The sequence below is a fragment of the Drosophila virilis genome, chromosome 5 (assembly GCF_030788295.1).
Source record: "Drosophila virilis strain 15010-1051.87 chromosome 5, Dvir_AGI_RSII-ME, whole genome shotgun sequence".
NCBI lineage: Eukaryota > Metazoa > Arthropoda > Insecta > Diptera > Drosophilidae > Drosophila > Drosophila virilis.
Window position 1 is genome coordinate 23,881,492 of NC_091547.1, and position 20,486 is coordinate 23,901,977.

General features: G+C 44.0%; 6 protein-coding genes across 20 annotated transcripts in view; 5 read left to right on the forward strand and 1 right to left on the reverse strand.

The window, feature by feature from the left end:
• The window catches only part of Pkc53E (Protein C kinase 53E), a 31,159-nt gene extending 26,036 nt beyond the window's left edge, over positions 1–5,123 (forward strand). For 7 of the 14 annotated variants that reach the window (XM_070210573.1, XM_070210567.1, XM_070210568.1 and 4 more), the window contains 9 exons: positions 854–1,010; positions 1,073–1,421; positions 1,491–1,664; positions 1,720–1,811; positions 1,881–2,082; positions 2,138–2,326; positions 2,380–2,520; positions 2,583–2,783; positions 3,518–5,117. In XM_070210573.1, the coding sequence (XP_070066674.1) occupies positions 854–1,010; positions 1,073–1,421; positions 1,491–1,664; positions 1,720–1,811; positions 1,881–2,082; positions 2,138–2,326; positions 2,380–2,520; positions 2,583–2,735 (1,457 nt within the window). In that variant the 3' untranslated portion in view covers positions 2,736–2,783; positions 3,518–5,117. Of the gene's footprint in view, positions 1–853; positions 1,011–1,072; positions 1,422–1,490; positions 1,665–1,719; positions 1,812–1,880; positions 2,083–2,137; positions 2,327–2,379; positions 2,521–2,582; positions 3,109–3,499 lie in introns of all 14 variants that reach the window. The other 7 variants (XR_011417053.1, XM_070210574.1, XM_032437247.2 and 4 more) reach the window with 7 other exon arrangements.
• Positions 5,124–6,325: 1,202 nt separating this feature from the next.
• LOC6624825 (putative G-protein coupled receptor F59B2.13) lies at positions 6,326–7,995 on the forward strand. Its single transcript, XM_002048947.3, has 3 exons — positions 6,326–7,068; positions 7,130–7,307; positions 7,369–7,995. The coding sequence occupies exons 1-3, from the start codon at positions 6,452–6,454 to the stop codon at positions 7,993–7,995; spliced, it is 1,422 nt and encodes a 473-aa protein (XP_002048983.1). The 5' UTR covers positions 6,326–6,451.
• Positions 7,996–8,295: 300 nt separating this feature from the next.
• Positions 8,296–16,623, reverse strand: mute (muscle wasted). The gene is made up of 8 exons (XM_002048944.4): positions 15,927–16,623; positions 15,541–15,862; positions 13,837–14,893; positions 13,304–13,775; positions 10,846–11,938; positions 10,654–10,787; positions 10,256–10,584; positions 8,296–10,168 (listed from the first exon to the last, which is right to left on the reverse strand). Exons 1-8 carry the CDS (start codon positions 16,518–16,520, stop codon positions 8,806–8,808), a joined length of 5,364 nt encoding a protein of 1,787 aa, XP_002048980.2. The 5' UTR covers positions 16,521–16,623; the 3' UTR covers positions 8,296–8,805.
• Ufm1 (Ubiquitin-fold modifier 1) lies at positions 12,400–12,977 on the forward strand. The gene is made up of 2 exons (XM_002048945.4): positions 12,400–12,417; positions 12,510–12,977. Exon 2 carries the CDS (start codon positions 12,639–12,641, stop codon positions 12,891–12,893), a length of 255 nt encoding a protein of 84 aa, XP_002048981.1. The 5' UTR covers positions 12,400–12,417; positions 12,510–12,638; the 3' UTR covers positions 12,894–12,977.
• A 143-nt stretch (positions 16,624–16,766) lies between the features above and the next one.
• Positions 16,767–18,721, forward strand: PIG-A (phosphatidylinositol glycan anchor biosynthesis class A). Its single transcript, XM_002048943.4, has 3 exons — positions 16,767–17,158; positions 17,227–17,472; positions 17,532–18,721. Exons 1-3 carry the CDS (start codon positions 17,057–17,059, stop codon positions 18,600–18,602), a joined length of 1,419 nt encoding a protein of 472 aa, XP_002048979.1. The 5' UTR covers positions 16,767–17,056; the 3' UTR covers positions 18,603–18,721.
• A 172-nt stretch (positions 18,722–18,893) lies between these two features.
• Positions 18,894–20,486, forward strand: part of uzip (beta-pore-forming protein unzipped) — a 38,476-nt gene continuing 36,883 nt past the window's right edge. Inside the window, exons 1-2 of one of the 2 annotated variants that reach the window (XM_002048941.4) lie at positions 18,894–18,928; positions 19,648–19,714. The gene's annotated coding sequence lies outside the window, so the exon portion shown is untranslated. The remainder of the gene's footprint in view (positions 18,929–19,647; positions 19,715–20,486) is intronic. The other variant, XM_015174042.3, reaches the window with a different exon arrangement.

Consider the following 20,486-nt stretch of genomic DNA (forward strand, 5'->3'; position numbering starts at 1 on the left):
CACTAAGTCTGGCCTTTAATGCGAGAAATCCCCGTTTTTAATCTATTTCAATAACCGATTGATTTTGTTATTTTCACAAATTTTACAACTCTATTCTTGTAACTGTGATCACAACACTATATGTGTATCGTGTATGCATAGCTAAATTTGAGGAAACTGCCCTCTTAGTTTTGTTATGTTAACATACTTTTTAACACTATACTTGTAACTGCAAACAGAGCTCATTTCAAGAAATATAGTTAAGGCTCTATTAAATTTGTTATTTTCACATATTTCCCAACAAAAAAGATTTCACTGTAAGCAAGCTAAATTCAAGAAATCTGTTTTAAGCGCATCTAAATAATTCCATCTGGGATTTTGACACTTCTTATAATTGTCCAACACTTAATTGTCCCTGCTCGGGCGCCTTAAAGAGCAAAAGGCAATATTTCGATTTATTTACTATCCTGTACTCTTTAAATTCAAAATCTGAACAGAAATTATTTAGTATTCAAGCCTCGCATTGCCCTGGGGCTGCTTTTGTCCCTCAGCTGAGACGCTGGCAAATTGCTTATGATTTGCATTAATTCATTATGAAGAAAACTCTCCACACAATATGCCACATAATGAATACTAAAATGCAGTTGCTAAACAAAAGCGTGATAAAAATATGTTAAGCCAGCTGAAGCAGACGGCAGAGGAGACGACGGGCAGGAGGTGAAAGAAGCGAAGAAGCACGTGAACAATAACAATGGGCCAGGATAATGCGTTGGCATATTTTATAGAATTTTGCGCTTGCACAATTTGCCAGCTGCTGGCTGACTGTTGCAGAAAATACATATAAAAATTCTTATGGTCACGTTTATGATTGCAGTCAAGGAGGGGAGAAATCTAATACCCATGGACCCCAATGGACTGAGCGATCCGTATGTGAAGGTCAAGCTGATACCCGATGACAAGGATCAGTCCAAGAAGAAGACGCGCACCATCAAGGCGTGCCTCAATCCCGTGTGGAATGAGACCATTAGCTAGTAGGATAAATAGATTGTCTACGAGTTTTCTTTTGCGGCACTCAAAAGCTTGATTTTTGCAGCGATCTCAAGCCGGAGGACAAGGATCGACGCATATTGATTGAGGTGTGGGACTGGGATCGAACCTCACGCAATGATTTTATGGGCGCCTTGTCGTTTGGCATATCGGAGATTATCAAGAATCCCACCAACGGTTGGTTCAAGCTGCTGACACAGGATGAGGGTGAATATTACAATGTGCCCTGTGCGGATGATCAGCAGGATTTGCTCAAGCTGAAGCAGAAGCCGTCGCAGCGGAAGCAGCCGATGATGCGCTGCGATACACACACACATTCACAGTCCAAAAAGGACATGATACGTGCCACAGACTTTAATTTTATTAAAGTGCTGGGCAAGGGCTCTTTTGGCAAGGTAAATTGACAGAATTTGACCCGAATTAAAGTTGAACTTGTGAAACTTTTGCGGCATGTGCATGTGCAGGTGCTGCTGGCGGAGCGCAAGGGCAGCGAGGAGCTGTATGCAATCAAGATACTCAAAAAGGATGTGATTATACAGGATGACGATGTCGAGTGCACCATGATTGAGAAGCGTGTACTGGCGCTGGGCGAGAAGCCGCCGTTTCTTGTCCAACTGCATTCCTGCTTTCAGACCATGGTGCGTATACGTAATCCTTTAAGTTGAATAATTTACACAGTCTCTACTCGCACAGGATCGCCTGTTCTTTGTCATGGAGTATGTGAACGGCGGTGATTTAATGTTTCAAATACAACAATTTGGCAAGTTCAAGGAACCAGTCGCCGTGTAAGTTGTTAAGTATTTAGCGGCCAGTTCTGAAGATATCTTATAGCATATTCTTTTACTCGCGTCCAGATTTTATGCTGCGGAAATTGCGGCAGGACTTTTCTTTCTCCATGCCAAGGGCATTTTGTATCGGGATCTGAAGCTGGACAATGTGCTCCTCGATGCCGATGGACATGTAAAAATCGCCGACTTTGGCATGTGCAAGGAGAACATCATGGGCGAGAAGACGACCAAAACATTCTGCGGCACACCGGACTACATAGCGCCAGAGGTCAGGGTTAAACAGCAGAATTTAAGGAAGCTATCTAAACTTGGTCTATTCACAGATAATACTCTATCAGCCGTATGGCAAGTCTGTGGATTGGTGGGCTTATGGTGTGCTTCTCTATGAGATGCTAGTGGGTCAACCGCCCTTCGATGGAGAGGATGAGGAGGAGCTGTTTGCGGCCATAACCGATCATAATGTATCATATCCCAAGAGTCTCAGCAAGGAGGCCAAGGAGGCGTGCAAGGGCGTAAGTTAAGCAAAATTTAATTTATTTATATACTTACCTTCTGCCTGCCGCAGTTCTTGACCAAGCAGCCCAACAAGCGTTTAGGTTGTGGCGCCTCCGGCGAGGAGGATGTGCGTTTGCATCCATTTTTCCGGCGCATCGACTGGGAGAAGATAGAAAATCGTGAGGTACAGCCGCCGTTCAAGCCAAAAATTGTAAGTTATCTATTGTAAAAACTAAAAGAATCCTTCACTAACCATAATGTCCTGCCGCTCAGAAACACCGCAAGGATGTGTCCAATTTTGATAAGCAGTTCACATCAGAGAAAACAGACTTGACGCCCACGGATAAGGTGTTTATGATGAATCTGGATCAATCGGAATTTGTTGGCTTCTCCTATGTGAATCCCGAATACATTGTCAGCCCATAAGCAGCTGTAAGCAACAATCAAACGGAAACGGAACCAGCGAGTTGTGTCGTCAGTTGATATTAATTGTTTATTAAAAAAAGACATCATAAATACTTTTTTGTTTATTTGTTTTCGGTTAGTCATATCATAATTGTTATTTATGCTAAACGAAAGCAATAATTTGTTGTCTTAAGCTTTTATTTATTGCTTAATTAAATCTTTGACTAATTGTTAGGCACTCACGAGTACACTAAGTTAACATACACGACATATTCATTTAGTTCTAAAAACAATTATCAATCATTGTTAAACATTTGCTCCACGTTGGAACTGCAACTCAAAGCCAAAAAACACATTAAAATTAAAAATATGGAAGAAGAAAAAACTATGAAAAGTATGCAATAAAAACTTTTATTTTATATACCATTGCCCAACGCTTTTCTCTCTGTCTCTCGCAACTTAATACCGAACTAAACTAAACTAAACTCAACCAAACTAAACAAAAACTTTTCCCTAACGCAGTCATGCGCTTCACATATTTCATATTTTCAATTTCGCCAACTATTTGAAAACTTTTCAAATTCTCAAGATTCACATTCAGATTCAAGTATTAAATTAAGCATTAAAATATATATTAAAACAATTTAGCAAACATCTCAATGTTATCACATAAAGTTATATATGTAGATATACACATGCTCTCCAACTAGCTGATCTTTAGCGCCTTCTCACTCTCTCTCCCTCTTTCTCTCTCTCTCTCTCTCTCTCTCTGTCTCGCTCTAAAGTTTATCTTTCTTTTTTAGTCACACTCAGCAATTAGATGGAGGATACTACGTTTCGGTTGAGAGCTTTAAACGTTGTTCGATTGTAATGTTGGCCCCTACATTATAAGCAAGTCGAAATATGCGTTTAAGCAAGTTGGCATGGACAATTTAGTATATAAATACATATATATTCTGAGCACTTTTCATTGATTTCGAACATTCAGAAATATCATAGCATACTTATGTGCGTATTTCTTATTTATCACCTTTTAATTAGCTGTATATGTGTGTGTATAAATTATATGAATATTAAACGATTTCTAGCATATATTAACCGAATATATGCATACATATAAACGGCATAGAGTCTCAATGTACCATAATAATAATAATAAAAAGAAAGAAAAATTAAAAGCAAAACAAATTGCATAGCAATAAGTTAAAGCTAAAAGAAAGTTTAGGTTTAGTCTAAGAATAAACTAAATTTATTGCTCTTAACTGCGCCAGAAGTGTAGCTTTCCAAAGTCTAACTATAGATGGAATAATATATATGTATATATATATAGTGCATATGTATGTATTATCTTCGTGTTGAAACTTTAGTACCTAACTAAAATTTAGCTGCTAATTAACTACTGTTTAACTATGAGAAAAGACAATCTACTATAAGCTTAAAAGAAACACATGCGTGTTATATCAAGAACTTCAGTTACCAAAAGAAATACCAAAAAGAACAAGAAATATTATAAAAAGAATTTTAAATTTAAATCGAAATTAAATATTTTGTGTAGCGCAGCCTAAGCTAAGCTTTTGTGCCTCTCGTAGCTATCTTTCTTTCTAGAAGCATAAGAAATTCGAAATACTCTAAAATTTGACGAGTTATATCAACAAAGTTGTCGGCTTTTGCATGAGGCATATATAGAACAAATATACATAAACTAATTATATAAATATATTCTATTAAATATAGAAAGGAATCTTATCAAACGATAACTTAGTAGCCAAGCTATGTGCTAACGCTAGGGCACAAAAACTAAAAACTAATAAAAACTAACTTAAATTAAATTAACAAAAGTAGTTGCAATTTCAAATACAAGATTCGTTTAAAATCTAAAGTAACTTATTTATATTTATAAAAAAAAATGTATAACTCCGAACTTGAAGCATTTAAAAACGTTTATTTCAAACACAGTCGAATATTAAATAATTAAAAATCAAATATATATATATATATATTCTAAGAAAATAAATACTAAAATTATTATTGGAAATAAACTAATTTTGTGACTAAATATGACTATGACGAGTACCACTTAAAGTTCAAGTTCAACAGATTGTACTCTACACGTAAATTTGCTCGTATATGGTATGATATACTACATTATTTAATATAAATAAATAATAATATATTTATAAATGTGTGCGTGTGTAGTATGAGTAACTATAGTTAATTGATTACTTTAATGAATTTGATGGCAACAACAAAACAAAATTTCCAAGTCTGTTTAAAATATTAAAGATATATATTATGCATTAATATTAACATTAATTTTACTATGGAACTATACAAATGCATAGCTATATACTTATATATGTATATGTATGGAATATATACACTTATTATTGTTATTTGATTTTTTATTTAGAGCAAAAAACATTTTTACAACATACTTCAATTATTTTTTAAGTATTTTTGAACAACTCATATGTGTGTGTTTTTTTAAATCGCATATTTAATTATAAATGAAACATTAATTTTAGTACAAATTCAACTACAAACAACAACAAAATATATACATATATATCAAATCAAATACAAATCTCGATGTTTGCCGTAAGCATACTATATAAAGATACAAAAAACCTAAATTCAACTCAATAAATTACTTCAAAAAATAACAAAAACCCGATATTATTCTTGGCGTCTAACCAAACAAACCGAAAGCTAAACTAAAACGAATGCTACATCGGGGGATTTGTTTGTGTGTCTATCGATATACGACATATACGTAATTTATAAATCCAATCAGCAACAAATCAAAAAAAATACAACTGAAGTAAATCAAATGGCATAAGCATGAATCATGCTCGTATATATACGAATAAATACTACACTATAATTTCAAACCAAATACTAAGGGAGCAAGTTATCTAGAAGATACAGTACGGAGCCTTACCTGGTCAAACACCACTTCCTTTTGCCGTTCTACTCGATGCTCATTTGCTTATCATTGCAATTAACTCATTAGAGCCTTTTTATGCACTTCTCATTGGCTTAAATTTGTTCTTCGATGAGCTGAAAGAGAAAATGAATTATAAGTAATAGATAATTCTTTAAAATAATAATAAGTATAACAATAGAAAGTTTTCTAGTAGATATAGTACTGAGTCTTACCTCTTCTGGACGAAGTAAACTATATGTAATAGACGAATCTAAAAAAAATAAAAGGCACAAAAAGTTTTTTAATAGATACAATATAAAGTGTTACCCCTTCTGAGCAGACAGCTTATTCTAAACAACTTATTCTAAAAATAAGACAAATATATAAAATTAAAACAAATAAAAAACGACTAAGCACTCTAGTAGCTACAATAAAGAGTCTTACCTTACCTGGGCAAACAGCCCAAGCCTTGCTTGGCATCGCAATTAAGGTATTAACGCCTGTCTACACAATTCTCATTGGCTTCAATTTCTGCAAAAGTGTAAATAAATTATATGTATTAGAGAGAGAAGAAATGTTGCTTTAAAAATATAATGTAAGCAGAACATGCCAGAAACCCATGCAATCCTCTGGAACTATAGTCGGTGCTAGGCTTTCGAAACTTGAGTACCTTGCTATCTTTGATTGCTCACAAATTAACATTATGTGTGCGTTAACTATAGATAATCTTATCGACTGTATTTGTGAATAATTAGATAAACATATCGCTCGCACCCATTCAGTATGTCAGCAATCAGTCAGTTAGTCAGACATGTTGGATTACTTTGTCCTGAATTTCGCCAGCAACAAATCCAACTCCAACTCCAACGCCAATTCCAACTCCAGCTACCAGCTCCATTCGAACGATGTGTGCATGTTCCAGCGCACCACGCCAACCGTAACCATATTTCTGATCTATGGCTTGGCGGTGCCCACCCTGGCCTCGTTTGGTCTCTGCGCGAACTTCATCAATGCTGTCGTCTTTATGCGACCCAAGATGACGCCCTCGGCTTTCACTTACCTGGCTGCCCTTTCCTGGCTGGATTGCGTGTCCTGCCTGCTCATCACATTGACCGCACTCTCGCGCAGCTATTTCTATCAGAGCGCCGCCTGGGTGGCCTACGATTATCAGTGGCAGACGCCGCTCTTTGGCATTAGCACGGGCGCTGCCAATCTAATATTGGCCTGCGTTAGCCTTGATAGATTTATCTATTTGTCACGCTTTACGGTCGGCAACGGTGCACCCAGATTTTGTCGTCGCAAGGTGGCACGCTTTATGATCTGCTTCGTTATTCTCATCTCCATCCTGGTCAATATGCCGTACTTTTTTTGTTTTGTTGTCGACTTGGATACGGCCACCTGCCATGTCACGGACTTCTACTATTCCAAGTGAGTGGACATATTGGGCGGCTCTTTCAATGTTATCCTGATTTCTTCAAGCCATTTGCAGGTTCTATCAGATACACAACTGGTTCTCATTTGCCTTGCTGGCGCTGATACCAGCCGTATTTTTGCTTATTGGCAATACGGCCATCATAATTGCCTTTCGCCGCTGGACCAAGCAGGGCAAAAGATGCCAGCAAAGCAGCTGCAATGACAACGAGCGCACCACACAGAAACGTTATCAGGTACATGTCTAGCTCTAATTCTCCAGTCCAACACCCTTAACTGCTTCTCGTACCACTGCAGCATCAAATGAAGCTCACAATCAGCATTCTAATTGTCATCACGCTTTATATGGTGGGTGAGCTGCCGGCGCACATGACATCGAGAAAGAGTTCGCTCAATCTGCTCTTTGGCGGCGATACGAATAAAATGGACGAGGATCTGATGGAGCATCTGGAGGTCATATTCATAACCCTAAATGCGCTCCAGCTGAGCATGAACATTGTGGTCTATGCTGTGATTAATCCCAGCTTCATGCCCGAATTCTTTTTGTGTCTGCGTGGAGCCTCGGATGTCTGCTTTCGTCTCTGTTGCCTGGCCAGCATGTCGCGTGGCTGTCAGCGCTGCTGGAGCTGGCCGCGGCGTCGTCAGGAGCCGCATGCCGAGGAGCGTGTCGTCAGCAGCGTGCCAGCCCAGCAACTGCCGCCGGATGAGCCGCCACAGTGTGGCTGCGAGAGCTGGAGCAGCGATTCCGGCTGCGATGATGGCGGCCACTGCAAGACGGTGGCGGGCACGTTCACCTTTGTGGATGACTATCAATGCAGGGCGGAGGCGCAGCAACAACCGGGGGTATTTATCACCATGGCCAGCGCCTGCAGGCAGCTAGAGGAACAAATCCTGGAGGACGTTCTCAGTTCATGTGCCATGTGATCTTAGTTAAGATATTATTCAATAAATTAACCAAGTTTGCAGAAGTGTGTGTGCAATTCCATGGAGCAGGGCGCAGACTGCGGGCAAACTCTTAAGGGGAAAGCTTTATCCACCGTCGCATGACCATTGAGGATGAGTTATGGATACCTTGACCTTAGAATACATACATTTGTGGAACTGAGGTAGAGTTGGACGCCTGTCGTGTTATTAAGCATTTATAATTTGTTTAAATGTACCGACAGGCGCCCATCTCTTAACTGAATTCGCCAGTTTTAACAATAGATTCATCTTATTTATATATACATTTAGTTTTGTTATTTATTCAGGTAAGCCCAATCTAGATTTCTTCTCGACTGATCTGCTTAACTTAAACATATGATTAAACTGATAAAAAACAATTTACAAAGAGCTTTCTCAGCTAAGACTATTTAGGCATGAATGTTAAACTAATATCCGATGAGTTTTCTAATCAAAATAATAAATAATTTGCAATGAGGTTTATGCCTTGACATTCATGTTAAACTGACCTGCAACGGGGTTGAAAAAAAAAAAAACAGCTCTTAAATCAATTTTTAACTAATCCGCATTAAGCTTGTCCTCGAAAACAGAGCTAACATGCATGACAAATTAATTATCAATGCGGTTTATCATAACAGACAGCCCTAACTCGAATGTTAAACTAATTCGCAATACAAATTGTGCCTTAAAATGAATAAACGACAGTCCCTAAGGTTTATGCCTTAACATGCATGTTAAACCAATTTGCAGTCGACTTATGGACTCAAACTCTCTATATACATTCAATATATTCTATTTGCCCTGTAGCTTGGATAGAAAATCCATGAGAAATTGATGCCGCGCTCGCAGTTCGGCCTCGTTGCGATGCTTGAGCTTGGCGCCTATCCGCCTGATTAGATGCTGACGATCGCGTGCGCCACGCTTCATCTCAATGAGTATCACCTTGTCCTCCTCGCGCGTCCAACCGCCCGTTGAGCTGGGTTGTACGGGCTCCGCCTTGGAGGTGCAGGCTACTTCGTGTTTCGGCTGCACTTCTTCCTCCTGAACAGAGTTGGCCAGCGAGGCCACCACGTCCAGTTTGCAGTCCTCATCGCTGTCAAACTGCGTGGTAATTACATGCTGCGGTGTGCTGCCGCTGCTCAGTTGGGTCACCTCCGGCTCAATATCCATTTTAATAGCTTGGAAGGGCTGCTGGGGAAGCGATAGGGTCGTCTCTGCTGCATTCTCAGGCAGATACTCTGGGTCTTCCTGCGAGGTAAGCTCTAGTTTAGAAACGGACGGTGAATTGCTCTTCCGCTTTGCCTGCGCTATGATTTGTATGCCCGTCTTGTTGTCCGGCTCGCTTCCATCCTGGCTGATCAGCGTGCGCAGTCGCTTCGCAAACTCAATGGCCGGCGAGGCGGGCGCAGGCCCACGCACTTGTGGCTCATGAATGACCACCATGGGCTGGACATTGTAGCGTGGACGCGCCTGCGTCTGGCCCAGCGGCGAACGCACCTTCTTGCTGGGCGACTTACGCTTATCCTGCTGGGGCGAGACGCCGCTCGCATGCGCATTCAGTCCCGACTGAGGCGACACATTGTTCGCAGTTTGACGACGCGGCGAGGTTTCGCCGAAATTACTGGCAGCCTTCTTGCCGTGCGACTGATGAAGCCCATGATGATGGCCCCAGTTGAATGTGGTGCTGTTGATGCTAGCATTCAGCCGCATGGCGTGTGCGCGCAGTGTCATGTCATCGCAAATGTCCAGGGAGGAGCTGCTGTTCTCCTCGTCGCCGGTGGTTGTGTCAATCACTAGCGTTCGGTTGGAATCATCCTCCTCGCTGCGATCTGCCGCATCATCACTGTCCACTGCGCCTGCAGAGTTAATTAGCTTCTCACCGTGTGCGCGTACGCCATGCGCACAGGTTACGTCGCTGCTGAGCGGCTCGTGACATTGCTCGTTGTAAAGACTGGCCGCTCGAAAGGATAGCTTGGCTGGCAGCATCACCTTGGCTCCATAAAATATGCGTCCATTCACATATTTCAGTTGACAGCCAGGCGGTTTGGCCTGCGGCGGCGAATCATCCGGCAGATCCTGCAGGGTTTCCGAAAATGTACCGCTGGTATTGCCCAGCACCTCATGCATATTCATGGTCTCCACGGGGGGCAGAAAGCTAAAATATACAATAAAGAAACATAAGTAATAGCTAAAAGATACCCTGATATAATATGATAAGATATTTAATGGGTAAAGTGCTTACCGCTTGGGCGGCTTGGCCTGTGGAAATTGTTGCACAAACCAATCGCGTAGGAACTGATTGCCTTTGAGCAGGGGCAGAATTTTGGATTGGACCTTCTTTATGCTCACGCTGGGCAGCTGGGCCAGTTCATTGAGGCATGCGTAGATCTTGCGGATTTGCGCTGGCTGCTTGCAAAAGTAGATGTTAAGCTTGTTGATAAAGTTGCTGGCATTGGTTATCATGAAGTATTCAAAGTATTTGCCCAGCTCAGCGGCCTCCGCAGGTAGCAGAAAGTTGAGAAACACCTCGGCCAGCTCGGGATGATCGGGCAGCAGTAATTTTTCCATTTTCTAAAAGGCAAAGACAAGGCGTGAGCTAGCGGATCTAGCGAAAGAGAGATCACAAAGTACAGCACTCACCAAATACAAATCAACTACCTTATCCTGCTTGGGGTCAAAGGTTTGCAGCAGATGATTGAACTTGTGGCAGTCCTCCATGCGATTGGAAGACAGCAACGCCTCCTCCACTTTATCGTAGAAGTTGTAAGCAAAGGCTGCAATAGGATAGTGGCGTATTTAAATGAATTAATTTAGCGCCCACGCTGGACTTACTGGCATCCTTGCGATTGCGCTCCTCCGGACTATCCGGCTTGAGCATGTGTCGCAGCATCTCCTCCTGCCGATTGGCTCTGCGTATGCGTGCCGCCTCCTCGCAGCGTTGTCGCTTCTGCTGCTGCGGCGAGCTCATGCTCGAGCTCGTCTCCGGCACCGGCACCGGATGTTCCTTGCTCTGGCAAAACATATTCAGTTCGACAAGCAGCTGCGTGTACAGTTCGAGCGCCAGGAAGCGTCTGTGATAGTGCTGCACGGACGGAGCGTGGGCGTACAGTTCGCGCTGCTGCTGCAGGTAGCTGGCATATGAGGTGATTAGCGCTTGACAGCGTAGCTGTAGCTTATGGCGCAATCGCTGTCGCAACACGTGGTAGCGACAGCGCGACCGCGACGGCGATGCCGACGTTGACTTCGCTGTTAAGTTGCGGCGTCGCTGTGTGCGTGCAAAAAGCAGCCGCTTGTAAATTTGATAACGCGCTCGCTTCGAGCTGCTGGCGACGTCTACTTTTTGCTCTCCGGTCTGTTCCGCAGACTGGTCCGACTCTTTGATTTGCACGGTTTGCGTGAGTGCATCAAAGCAGAGATTCACTGCCGGTGGCGCATCGTCCGGCAATGACGGCAGCGGCGGTGGCAGCGCCAAGGAACTACACTCGCTGGTTGGATAAAGCGTGCGATTTATGTTCGCCACATTGCTGGCAAAATCATTCGCCTGAAAGGGCACAGAGACACCAGCTCCGTACGTATTGACTACGCCTAGCTCACCGCCAAAGACGTAGTTCACATTGATGGTCAATGATGAGGATTGTTTTCGTTCGTCGATTATGCGACGAGGCTTGCGCTGAGATTCAGATTGAGTATGGGACTTGGAGTTGCCTTCTTCTTTGGTTTGTGTGTGCGTTTCTGGAGATAAATGCGTTAAGCCCGTGGCACTGCCATGTGGCGCCGCAGCCTCGCCCAGACTCTCGGGCAGCAATAGATCTTCGCCCACCGCTTCGCGTACAAATTCCAAATATGATACACTTGCTGCCGACGAGGCACGAGCTGGAAATGATTTGTTGCTGCGACGGGTACGCTTATCGTTATTCCAGTTTTTCTGCAACAAACCAAACAAATAAGCCCCAATTCAAATTACGTTTCCCAAAATTCTAGCGTATATTTACAAATTCGCTCTAAACCGTGAGAATTGTATACACTTTATCGATAAGACGCGTTGTTTTTTCGATAACAAGGCGGGAGATTTATGCAGAATACCAATACCAGTGCTGTACTGCTGACAAACAGCTAAAAACGGCTAAAATTAGTAAGAGCTTGGTAACGGAATAGCCGCAACTTTCTGATCATCTTTGTATCAAAATGGTGCCAGCATCATTTTTTTTTAAATTCGTTGTTCGTGCTGTTAAAATCTCAGTGGATAAGTGCATACAAAGGATAACATTTCGAGTGAACTATAGCTAATTGGTAACACTGGGCAGCAACAAGCGCTGTAAACAGTCAGCGATGGAAGTAGCTGTGCATAGATGTTATCGATATAAAACGTTTTATGCGTTATCGTTCTTTTGCACATCACTGCGCGTAAGAGCAAAATAGAAATTTTGTTTTTCAATTATATTCACGATTTTTTGCACTTTAAAGAGCCCCAATTAACAAATTTTTAATTCGAATAGATATTGCCGTGGGCAAGTTCCCTCACAACAACCCCAACAAGGCCATTGGAACAGCAGCTGGCAGCCACAACAAAAACTGACCACGTCACATAGTATTTGCATTCTGCACACCCAAACAATAACAACAAAATGAGCAAAGTAACATTTAAAATAACGCTCACATCGGATCCCAAGCTGCCTTTCAAGGTGCTCAGCGTGCCGGAGGCGACGCCATTCACAGCTGTGCTCAAATTCGCCTCGGAGGAGTTCAAGGTGCCCGCAGAGACCAGCGCCATCATCACAGACGACGGCATTGGCATCAGTCCGCAGCAGACGGCGGGCAATGTGTTCCTCAAGCATGGCTCCGAGCTGCGTCTCATACCCAGAGATCGTGTCGGACACTAGCCTACAGCTTAGACTAAGTTTCTTATCCGTTTATCAACCATGTATAGAGATTTTATTTTCCCCCAATTAAACATTGTAAAACCAGCCAGTATTACCCGGCTTTGCACGGGCAGAATATTTCTCTGACATCCAATATTTCGACCCCATTGTGGCGATAATTAATAATTTTATATAGATATTTGATAGGTTTGAGGCCAATCGGACAACCAAGAAAAGCCATACCAACAGCTTTTCTCCGATTTTCCACACTTGTGCACGGAACTTTAGAAAACCTTAAGTCACTTGCATCATAAATATTAGCTGTGAAAATTTCAGCTTCCTAGCTCGTGCGGTTTGAGCTGCACGTCGTTCATCAATCAGCCAATCCACGCATCAATCAAACATAGTTTAATATAGATAGACGCACTCACCTCTAAATAATACTTCCAGGCGCTGGGCAGCGCATGGTATTGTTCGCGCGGCGTTTGCACTAGGCCGCCCTCGAAGCCCAGCAGGATTTGGTTTACGGGCGGAGCGCGCCCATGCTCGAAATAATACTTGACAGGATTGTACTGCTCCATGTCGCAGAGCTCCTTCACCTTGAGGAACAGCCGCCTGCCCTGCTTGCCGTGCAGCAGATCCTTGGCCATGCGGTTGCAGGCAACCCGAATGGGATCTGCGCTCTTGTGCAACTTCCGCTTGGAGGTCTTAATGGCATTTAGATGCTTCTCCAGGCCCATGGCAATCAGCTGATACTCCGAAGGCGCGTATGCGGTGAACTGCAAAGTTCGGGGTTGAAACGCCATCCGCGGCAGATACTGCGGATACATAAACACCTTGCTGTCCAGCATGAGATCCATAATGCGGGGCGGCAGCCGTGGCACCTGTCGTGTGTGCCCGTCGCTAAATTGGAGGGGTAGGCGGATTAGTTGGAAGGCGAAGCAGTTAACCATCCAGAACTTACGTTAGTTCCGTCTCCTTGTTAATAAAACGCATCATCTCTTTGTTTTGCTCCTCGTACTCATCGCTGTTGAGATCGTGCTGCCATTTGTCAATGAGCTCCACGGCGCCATTCAGATTCCAGCAATTGAAGCTGGCATCCTTAGTGGCATGTTGCTGCAGCTCCTCCAGCATTTGCCGGGGCTTCTCGGCCATGGCATAGAGCAGAGGATGCGAGTAGGTCTGCAGGAATGTCTGTGTCAGCATTTGGGTGTGTATGCGCAGCTGCTGCTGTAGGAGATCATGCTGCGTCTGCGTAAAGCCCTTGATATGGCTTGCAGCGGGCTCAGGATTTGGCGTTGGCGTCGGCTTCAAGTGGCGCAAACTCTCAAATTGTGCCTCATACTCGGAGTATATGTGCTTCCGGATGGACAGATATTTGCAGGAGAAGTTGATGTCATAGGGCTCATAGGACTCCGGACGATACTCGCTCTCCGCCAGCGGCTGTGCCGGCATACTGGCCAGCACCTTGGCCAGCTGAAAGCAATTGGGCTGACCTGGCAGCGGCACAGCTATGAGCTCCGGCGGATGCTGTCCGATTGCTCCCGGCGAGATGTTAACTACTGTGTAGGATGCATCAAAATGGCTGCTATTGAGCGTGCTTTCCGCAATGGGCACCGGCACCAGGCCGGACAATGTGCTGGGCGTGGACATAAGCTGTGGCTGAAAGGACTCCAATCCCGTCATATTTGGCATGGTCATGTCAACTGGCGCAGTTGTTCCGGGCGCATCAAAGTCTATTTGGCGCGTCACCTGCTCAATGGGTTCTACAGGCGCTGCGACTGGCGCAGTCGCCGTAACATACTGTTCGGCGAGAAACTTTTGCGGCGTCTCCAATTCAATTGAGTCCAGCGAGACGCCCTCCTGCAACAGACCCGCGAATAGTTCCGAGACCAAATCAGTGAGCTCTTTCTTCGATATATTCACATCGCGCAGTTCCTCGGCGTCCACGGTTACCATTTCAGCGGCCACATACTCCGGATCATTGATGGGATCGTCGTCATCGCCAAGAAAGCTGTTGTCTATATAAAATATATGAGTGTAAATAAGTATTTTTACTGATTGATTAAATGATTGATAGACTGATTGATTAACTCACGAATGATGACTGAATTAGCGACTGATTGATTGCCTGGCTGATGAACTGATGCACAGACCGACTAATTGATTGATGCTGCGAAATGCTGACACTTGATTCATTTCTGATTGAAAAACTGACATAGAAATGACTGACTCGATTGACAAGCTGATTGGGTGATTGATTGAGTGAATGAGTCATGACTGACTAGCTGATTGATTGACTGACTGTTCTTCTAACTGATTGAGAAGCTTGTCAGACTGAATTCTTCGATGGAATAACTAACTGATTGACGGACTTTCGATTTGCTGACTGAATTATTTGTTTGACTAACTGCTCGATTGTCTCATGTGTGACTGATTCACTTCTGATTGACAAACTGATTGCATGATTAGCTTATGAATGACTGACTCGAATGACGTACTGATTAGGTCATTGATTGACTGAAAGAGCCATGAATGACTAATTGATTGATGCACTGACTGACGACTACTTCAGTAGCTGACTGCTTGACATACAAACTGGTTTGATTGATTGACTTACTGACCGACTTATTGGATGATTGATTGATTTAGTATGCATTGCACTTACTTAACGGCTTGGAGAAGTCAGTGAGGAATTGCATCCAGTCCGCATCATTGGCGGTCATGTCATATTCGGGCACATCGCTCTGGTCCAAGTCCGGTGGCACAAACTCCGACTGCAAATCCTCGATTGTTGTTTGCTGCAGACAAAACTTGGAGCGTGTGCGCGTTGCGATGCGCGGATCTTCCGAGTTTTTGTCTGGGGGCAGTTTAAAACAGCCATCGGCGGTAAACTTGACCGGCGACTCCTCGTTGGCGGTCATTGGGGTTTGCGGAGTGCAGGGATTCGAATCGAAATCGGAGGCCGTCGTGTTCGGATCATCATCCGACTGCAATTGAGAGTGAAATGTGGTGTTAATATGAACGAGATGGTGCATCTAAAAGTTAGCCCACATGGAAATCATCCTCCTTGAAAGTGTACTCTTCGTCCTCCTCATCCGAGTGCAGATCCTCGCGTATTAACGCCTCAATCTCGTTATTCACTGGCGTTTCATTTAGCGGCGGCAGAGTTATGCCGGGCGTGCGATTTAATTCGCGTGCCTTGGCGCGCGTCAGTTTTGGCACAGAGGGTGTCTCTGTGATGATGATGGCGCCGCGTTGCTGCTCCTCGTCAGCAGCGGCCGCCTCGCGCTTCTCGCGCGCCAGCTCATCCTCGGCCTTGAGTGTGACTAGGGCCAGGACATGCTCGTTGCGAACGACACGACGCACTACTTTGTGCATGTCCTCGCTGCTAATGGCATTGGCACGTGCCACCTTGCGCAGCCGTCGATCAATCTCTTTGGCATCCTCAATGTTGCAGTCCCCCAGCTGCGAGTCGAGGCTCTGTCTGCGCTGATGTTGATTATCTTTTTCAATGCGGCGTCGTTTGCGCGGCTGTCGCCGGTTGAGGCTTGTTGGCGTCGAGCTTACACTGCTGCTGCTGCTGTTCGCCGTTCGGGTGGGCGTCTTCATATCAGCTGCATCCGACTTTCTCGAGCTGTTTGGCATGCTGCTGACACATTTAAATAAGAATTTAGGCGAATTTCACAAGTCCTTCGTGCATCAAAACAAAATTGCGGCCAGTGTTTCCACAAAATGCCGCCACATTAAATGTTATTTATCATGCAAGGGCTGGCACAAAACTATCGATTTTCTATTTGTTAGTGTGCTGCACACTGACTATCGATATGTTAATGGGAAATGTTAGCATTGTTTACAGGCAAGCTGGATTGTGCTTGAATTAATCAAATCAAACAAGTTGTCGTTGTAATTTGTTTTTTTAAACTCTCTTTATTCGCTTCATGAATATATTTTTTAATATACGCCAGATATTCGGGCAATTAGCTCAGCCATGAGCAACTCATTTACAGAACTGAACGTATTGTTCATGAACGGTTCAATGAACCGTTTAGCTTAACATACTCCAATTGAAACAACACAACTCAAAGCTGTTAGTTTCATTTATTTTTTTATTATTGTAATAAAAGTTTTATTTGTGTAATGTCAAGTGCATGTGAGCTGGCAAATTGCAATCAATGTAAAAAATGCGCATATGCATGGTATCGGACTTTTTCTATCCCAGCATCGGCGGCGTCGAGGAGCATGTCTACAATCTCTCGCAAATGCTGCTGGCGCTGGGACACAAGGTGGAGCGCGTGCATCCTTACAGCGGCAATTCATATCTAATCTATTTTTAATTCGTATCCTAAAATAGGTTGTTGTGCTGACGCACGCCTATGGAGACTGCACCGGCATACGCCACATGACCCACGGCCTGAAGGTCTACTATCTGCCCATTAAGGTCTGCTACAATCAATGCATCCTGCCCACCGCCGTCTGTAATGTGCCCATGCTGCGGGCGGTGCTGCTGCGGGAACAGGTGGACGTGGTGCATGGTCACTCTGCGTTTAGTGCCTTGGCCCATGAGGCTTTGATGGTGGGCGCTCTGCTAGGACTGAAGGTGGATGAATCTTTATATTGGGTATTGTTATTAAACGCTCAACTTCTTCAAAATTTCAGACCGTCTTCACGGACCACAGTTTGTTTGGCTTTGCCGATCTGTCGGCTGCGCTGACAAACAAGCTACTGGAGATCACTTTGAGCATGGTGAACCATGCGATCTGCGTGTCCCACATTGGCAAGGAGAACACGGTGCTGCGCGCTCGTGTTGCCAAGCATCGCGTCTCGGTTATACCCAATGCTGTGGACACGGCTCTCTTTACGCCCGATCCCGCACAGCGGCCGGTTAACGGAGTCATCAATATTGTGGTCGCCTCGCGTCTGGTCTACCGCAAGGGCATCGATCTGCTGGCCGGGGTGATACCGCGCTTTAAGAACACGCCAAACGTTAAGTTTATCATAGTGGGCGATGGACCCAAACGGGATCTGCTCGAGGAGATACGCGAGAAGACCAACATGCAGGATCGTGTGGAGATACTGGGCGCCGTGGAGCATGCCCAGGTGCGGGATGTGCTCGTGCGCGGCCACATCTTTGTGAACACCTCGCTAACGGAGGCGTATTGCATGGCCATTGTGGAGGCAGCCAGCTGTGGTCTGCAGGTGGTCTCCACAAGCGTGGGTGGCATACCCGAGGTGCTGCCAAATAGTCTGATACTGCTCGCTGAGCCGGACATTGAAGCTATTTATTCCGCCATATTGGTGGCCATCGATAGACACCGCAAGATTGCCGCGGCCACCAGCTCAACTGCAAACGGCAACATTCCTCAGGAGACGGCGCGTGCGAGACGTAAGCGCCTCAAGAAGTCTGTCAAAAGTGTGCCTGCCATAAGTGGCCCAACTGCGGCAACGAGCAGCCAAACTGAGCCGGTGCTGTGCCCGCACAGATGCAATGAGCTGGTGGAGACGCTCTACAACTGGGAGGATGTGGCCCAGCGCACGGTTAAAGTCTACGATCGTGTGCTGCAGGAGCGCGCCTTCACACTCAGCGAACTGATCTATGCCGTTTATCAGTGTGGCGCCTGGTTTCTCGCCTTTCTCGTCGTCGGCCACTTTACGCTGCTCCTTTTGGAGCGCTGGCGGCCACGCAGTCGCATTGAGGTGGCTTTTGAATCGCGCCGGCGGCCCAGCTAGTGTTACGCTATGTATTTATTTAGAACTTCCAGTCCATTGTTTGTCTTGTAGTAGCAACAATTTTGTCAATTAGTTAAAATATACCAATGTGTTCGCAATAACATTTATGCCATGTATAAGCGATCCCTTTTTTCTTTCAATTGCTAGCAGTGCGCCAAATGTTAAAGAACTGCTAATAACAGCTTACTGTTAATTAGCTAGAGTTAGCTGCGCATTTGTGCGCCGCGTGAAGTTGGCTGCATGCGCACATTTGAGTCTTGTGCAGGCGCTCAAATCGATGACACAGTTCGTATCGATAGCTTCAGTCTTGAAGCAAATGCACTGCGGTAAGGTTGTGCGCGCGCGTTTATTTGTACATTAAAATTACTTAAACAGCGAAATAGGTTTTAAAACGACAGCGGGCACGTTGACGAACAGCAATTGCGTGCAATTTTATGTGGCCGCGTTATGTTAGAAACGCATTCGTGTTAATAAGCAAATTAATTTATTAAGTACAATTTGCAAAAGCGGCAATTCAAATTCGCTGCTAATTTGGGCGCGTAATTTCTTTCGTTTTCTTGATGCGTGCGAAATACTTTGAAATTGTGAATTGAAACTGAAGATGAGCAAATTGTTATTGTGAAGACCGCGCAGCATCCTTTCGGACCTATGACGTCATTCGCGCGCTACTTCTGTGTCCAGTTAGCCTCACGTTCGGTGCCTGTGTGTGTGTGTGTGTGTGCTTGAAATTAGAACAAACTGTTCATTTATTACGCACTGCACTTGTAGCTGAGAAAAGGCCTTGAACATTAAAAGCCCCCTCCCTCCCCCGCTACACTACTTTCAACCCACAACACAGCCACCAAGGTCGCGAGGCTTTGTTATCCCAGTTTTCATCGTGCTTTTCATTCATATTCGGGGTTTTTTTTTATTGTCCTCTTCGTTTCTCTATAAAATAAATTGATATTGCGCTTTGATTTATTAAAAAAAAAAAAAAACAAATTCGATCGGCGTGAATATTAATCTAGTTCTTTTGTGTTTTCTCTCCCCCTACTCGTTCTTTTAGCCTCTACGAAATTCAAATACAAATTCAATTTTGCATTTGAGCTTAAATCCAATTAAAATCAATTCAGGTGAGTAATTAATATTATTATTTTTTTTTTAAATAAAATGTAAGGTATATTTTCTATACATTAGTATCAAATATCTCAAGGTGAAAGGCAGTTAAAAGTTATTTGTATCAATTGGTCTATTAATTTGATCATACGATATATGAAATGATTCAAGGCTCAATGAATTACTCATTGATTCATTTTGAATAATCCGCGTAAGTGAATTTTAGATTCAATAGGGCCAGATCGTGTGCATGGAATCCAATTTGGTAGCCTCAGGTTCTTTTTTGTTTAACCAAATTGTGTTTTGGTCACATTAAAACTTCAAAGTTGCCGAGCTAATGAATTTTTAATGCGCCCTAAAAATCTTGCGTCTCCTAAGTGCGCCTTCAGGAGACGCCAGGAAGAAGCAGACGCGAAAGAAAAACTCACATAAATTTAACTGCAAAATGCGGGTGGCTTCACAGTTACAAAAAGTATTCCAAAATTTGCTTTATTCTTTTTTTTCAACCGCGCCGCCCACTCCCTCCGCTGGGGAGGCTGTAAATAACGGAACACCAGACAAGCACCAGACTGAACAACAACAACAACAACAACAACAACAGAAACGTGCAAAAAGCGCGTGTTCAACAAAGTTGTATTCGTGTGTGTGTGGGGGAGGGGGGGGGAGGGGGAATAACGGATACCCCCGCGCGTGTATGTGGAGTACAGGAAAAGTTGCAGCTCTCAAAGGAATAAGAGGACATCATAATCAAAGGCTTTTATTGCGCCATCAAATAACCAGAAAACTGTT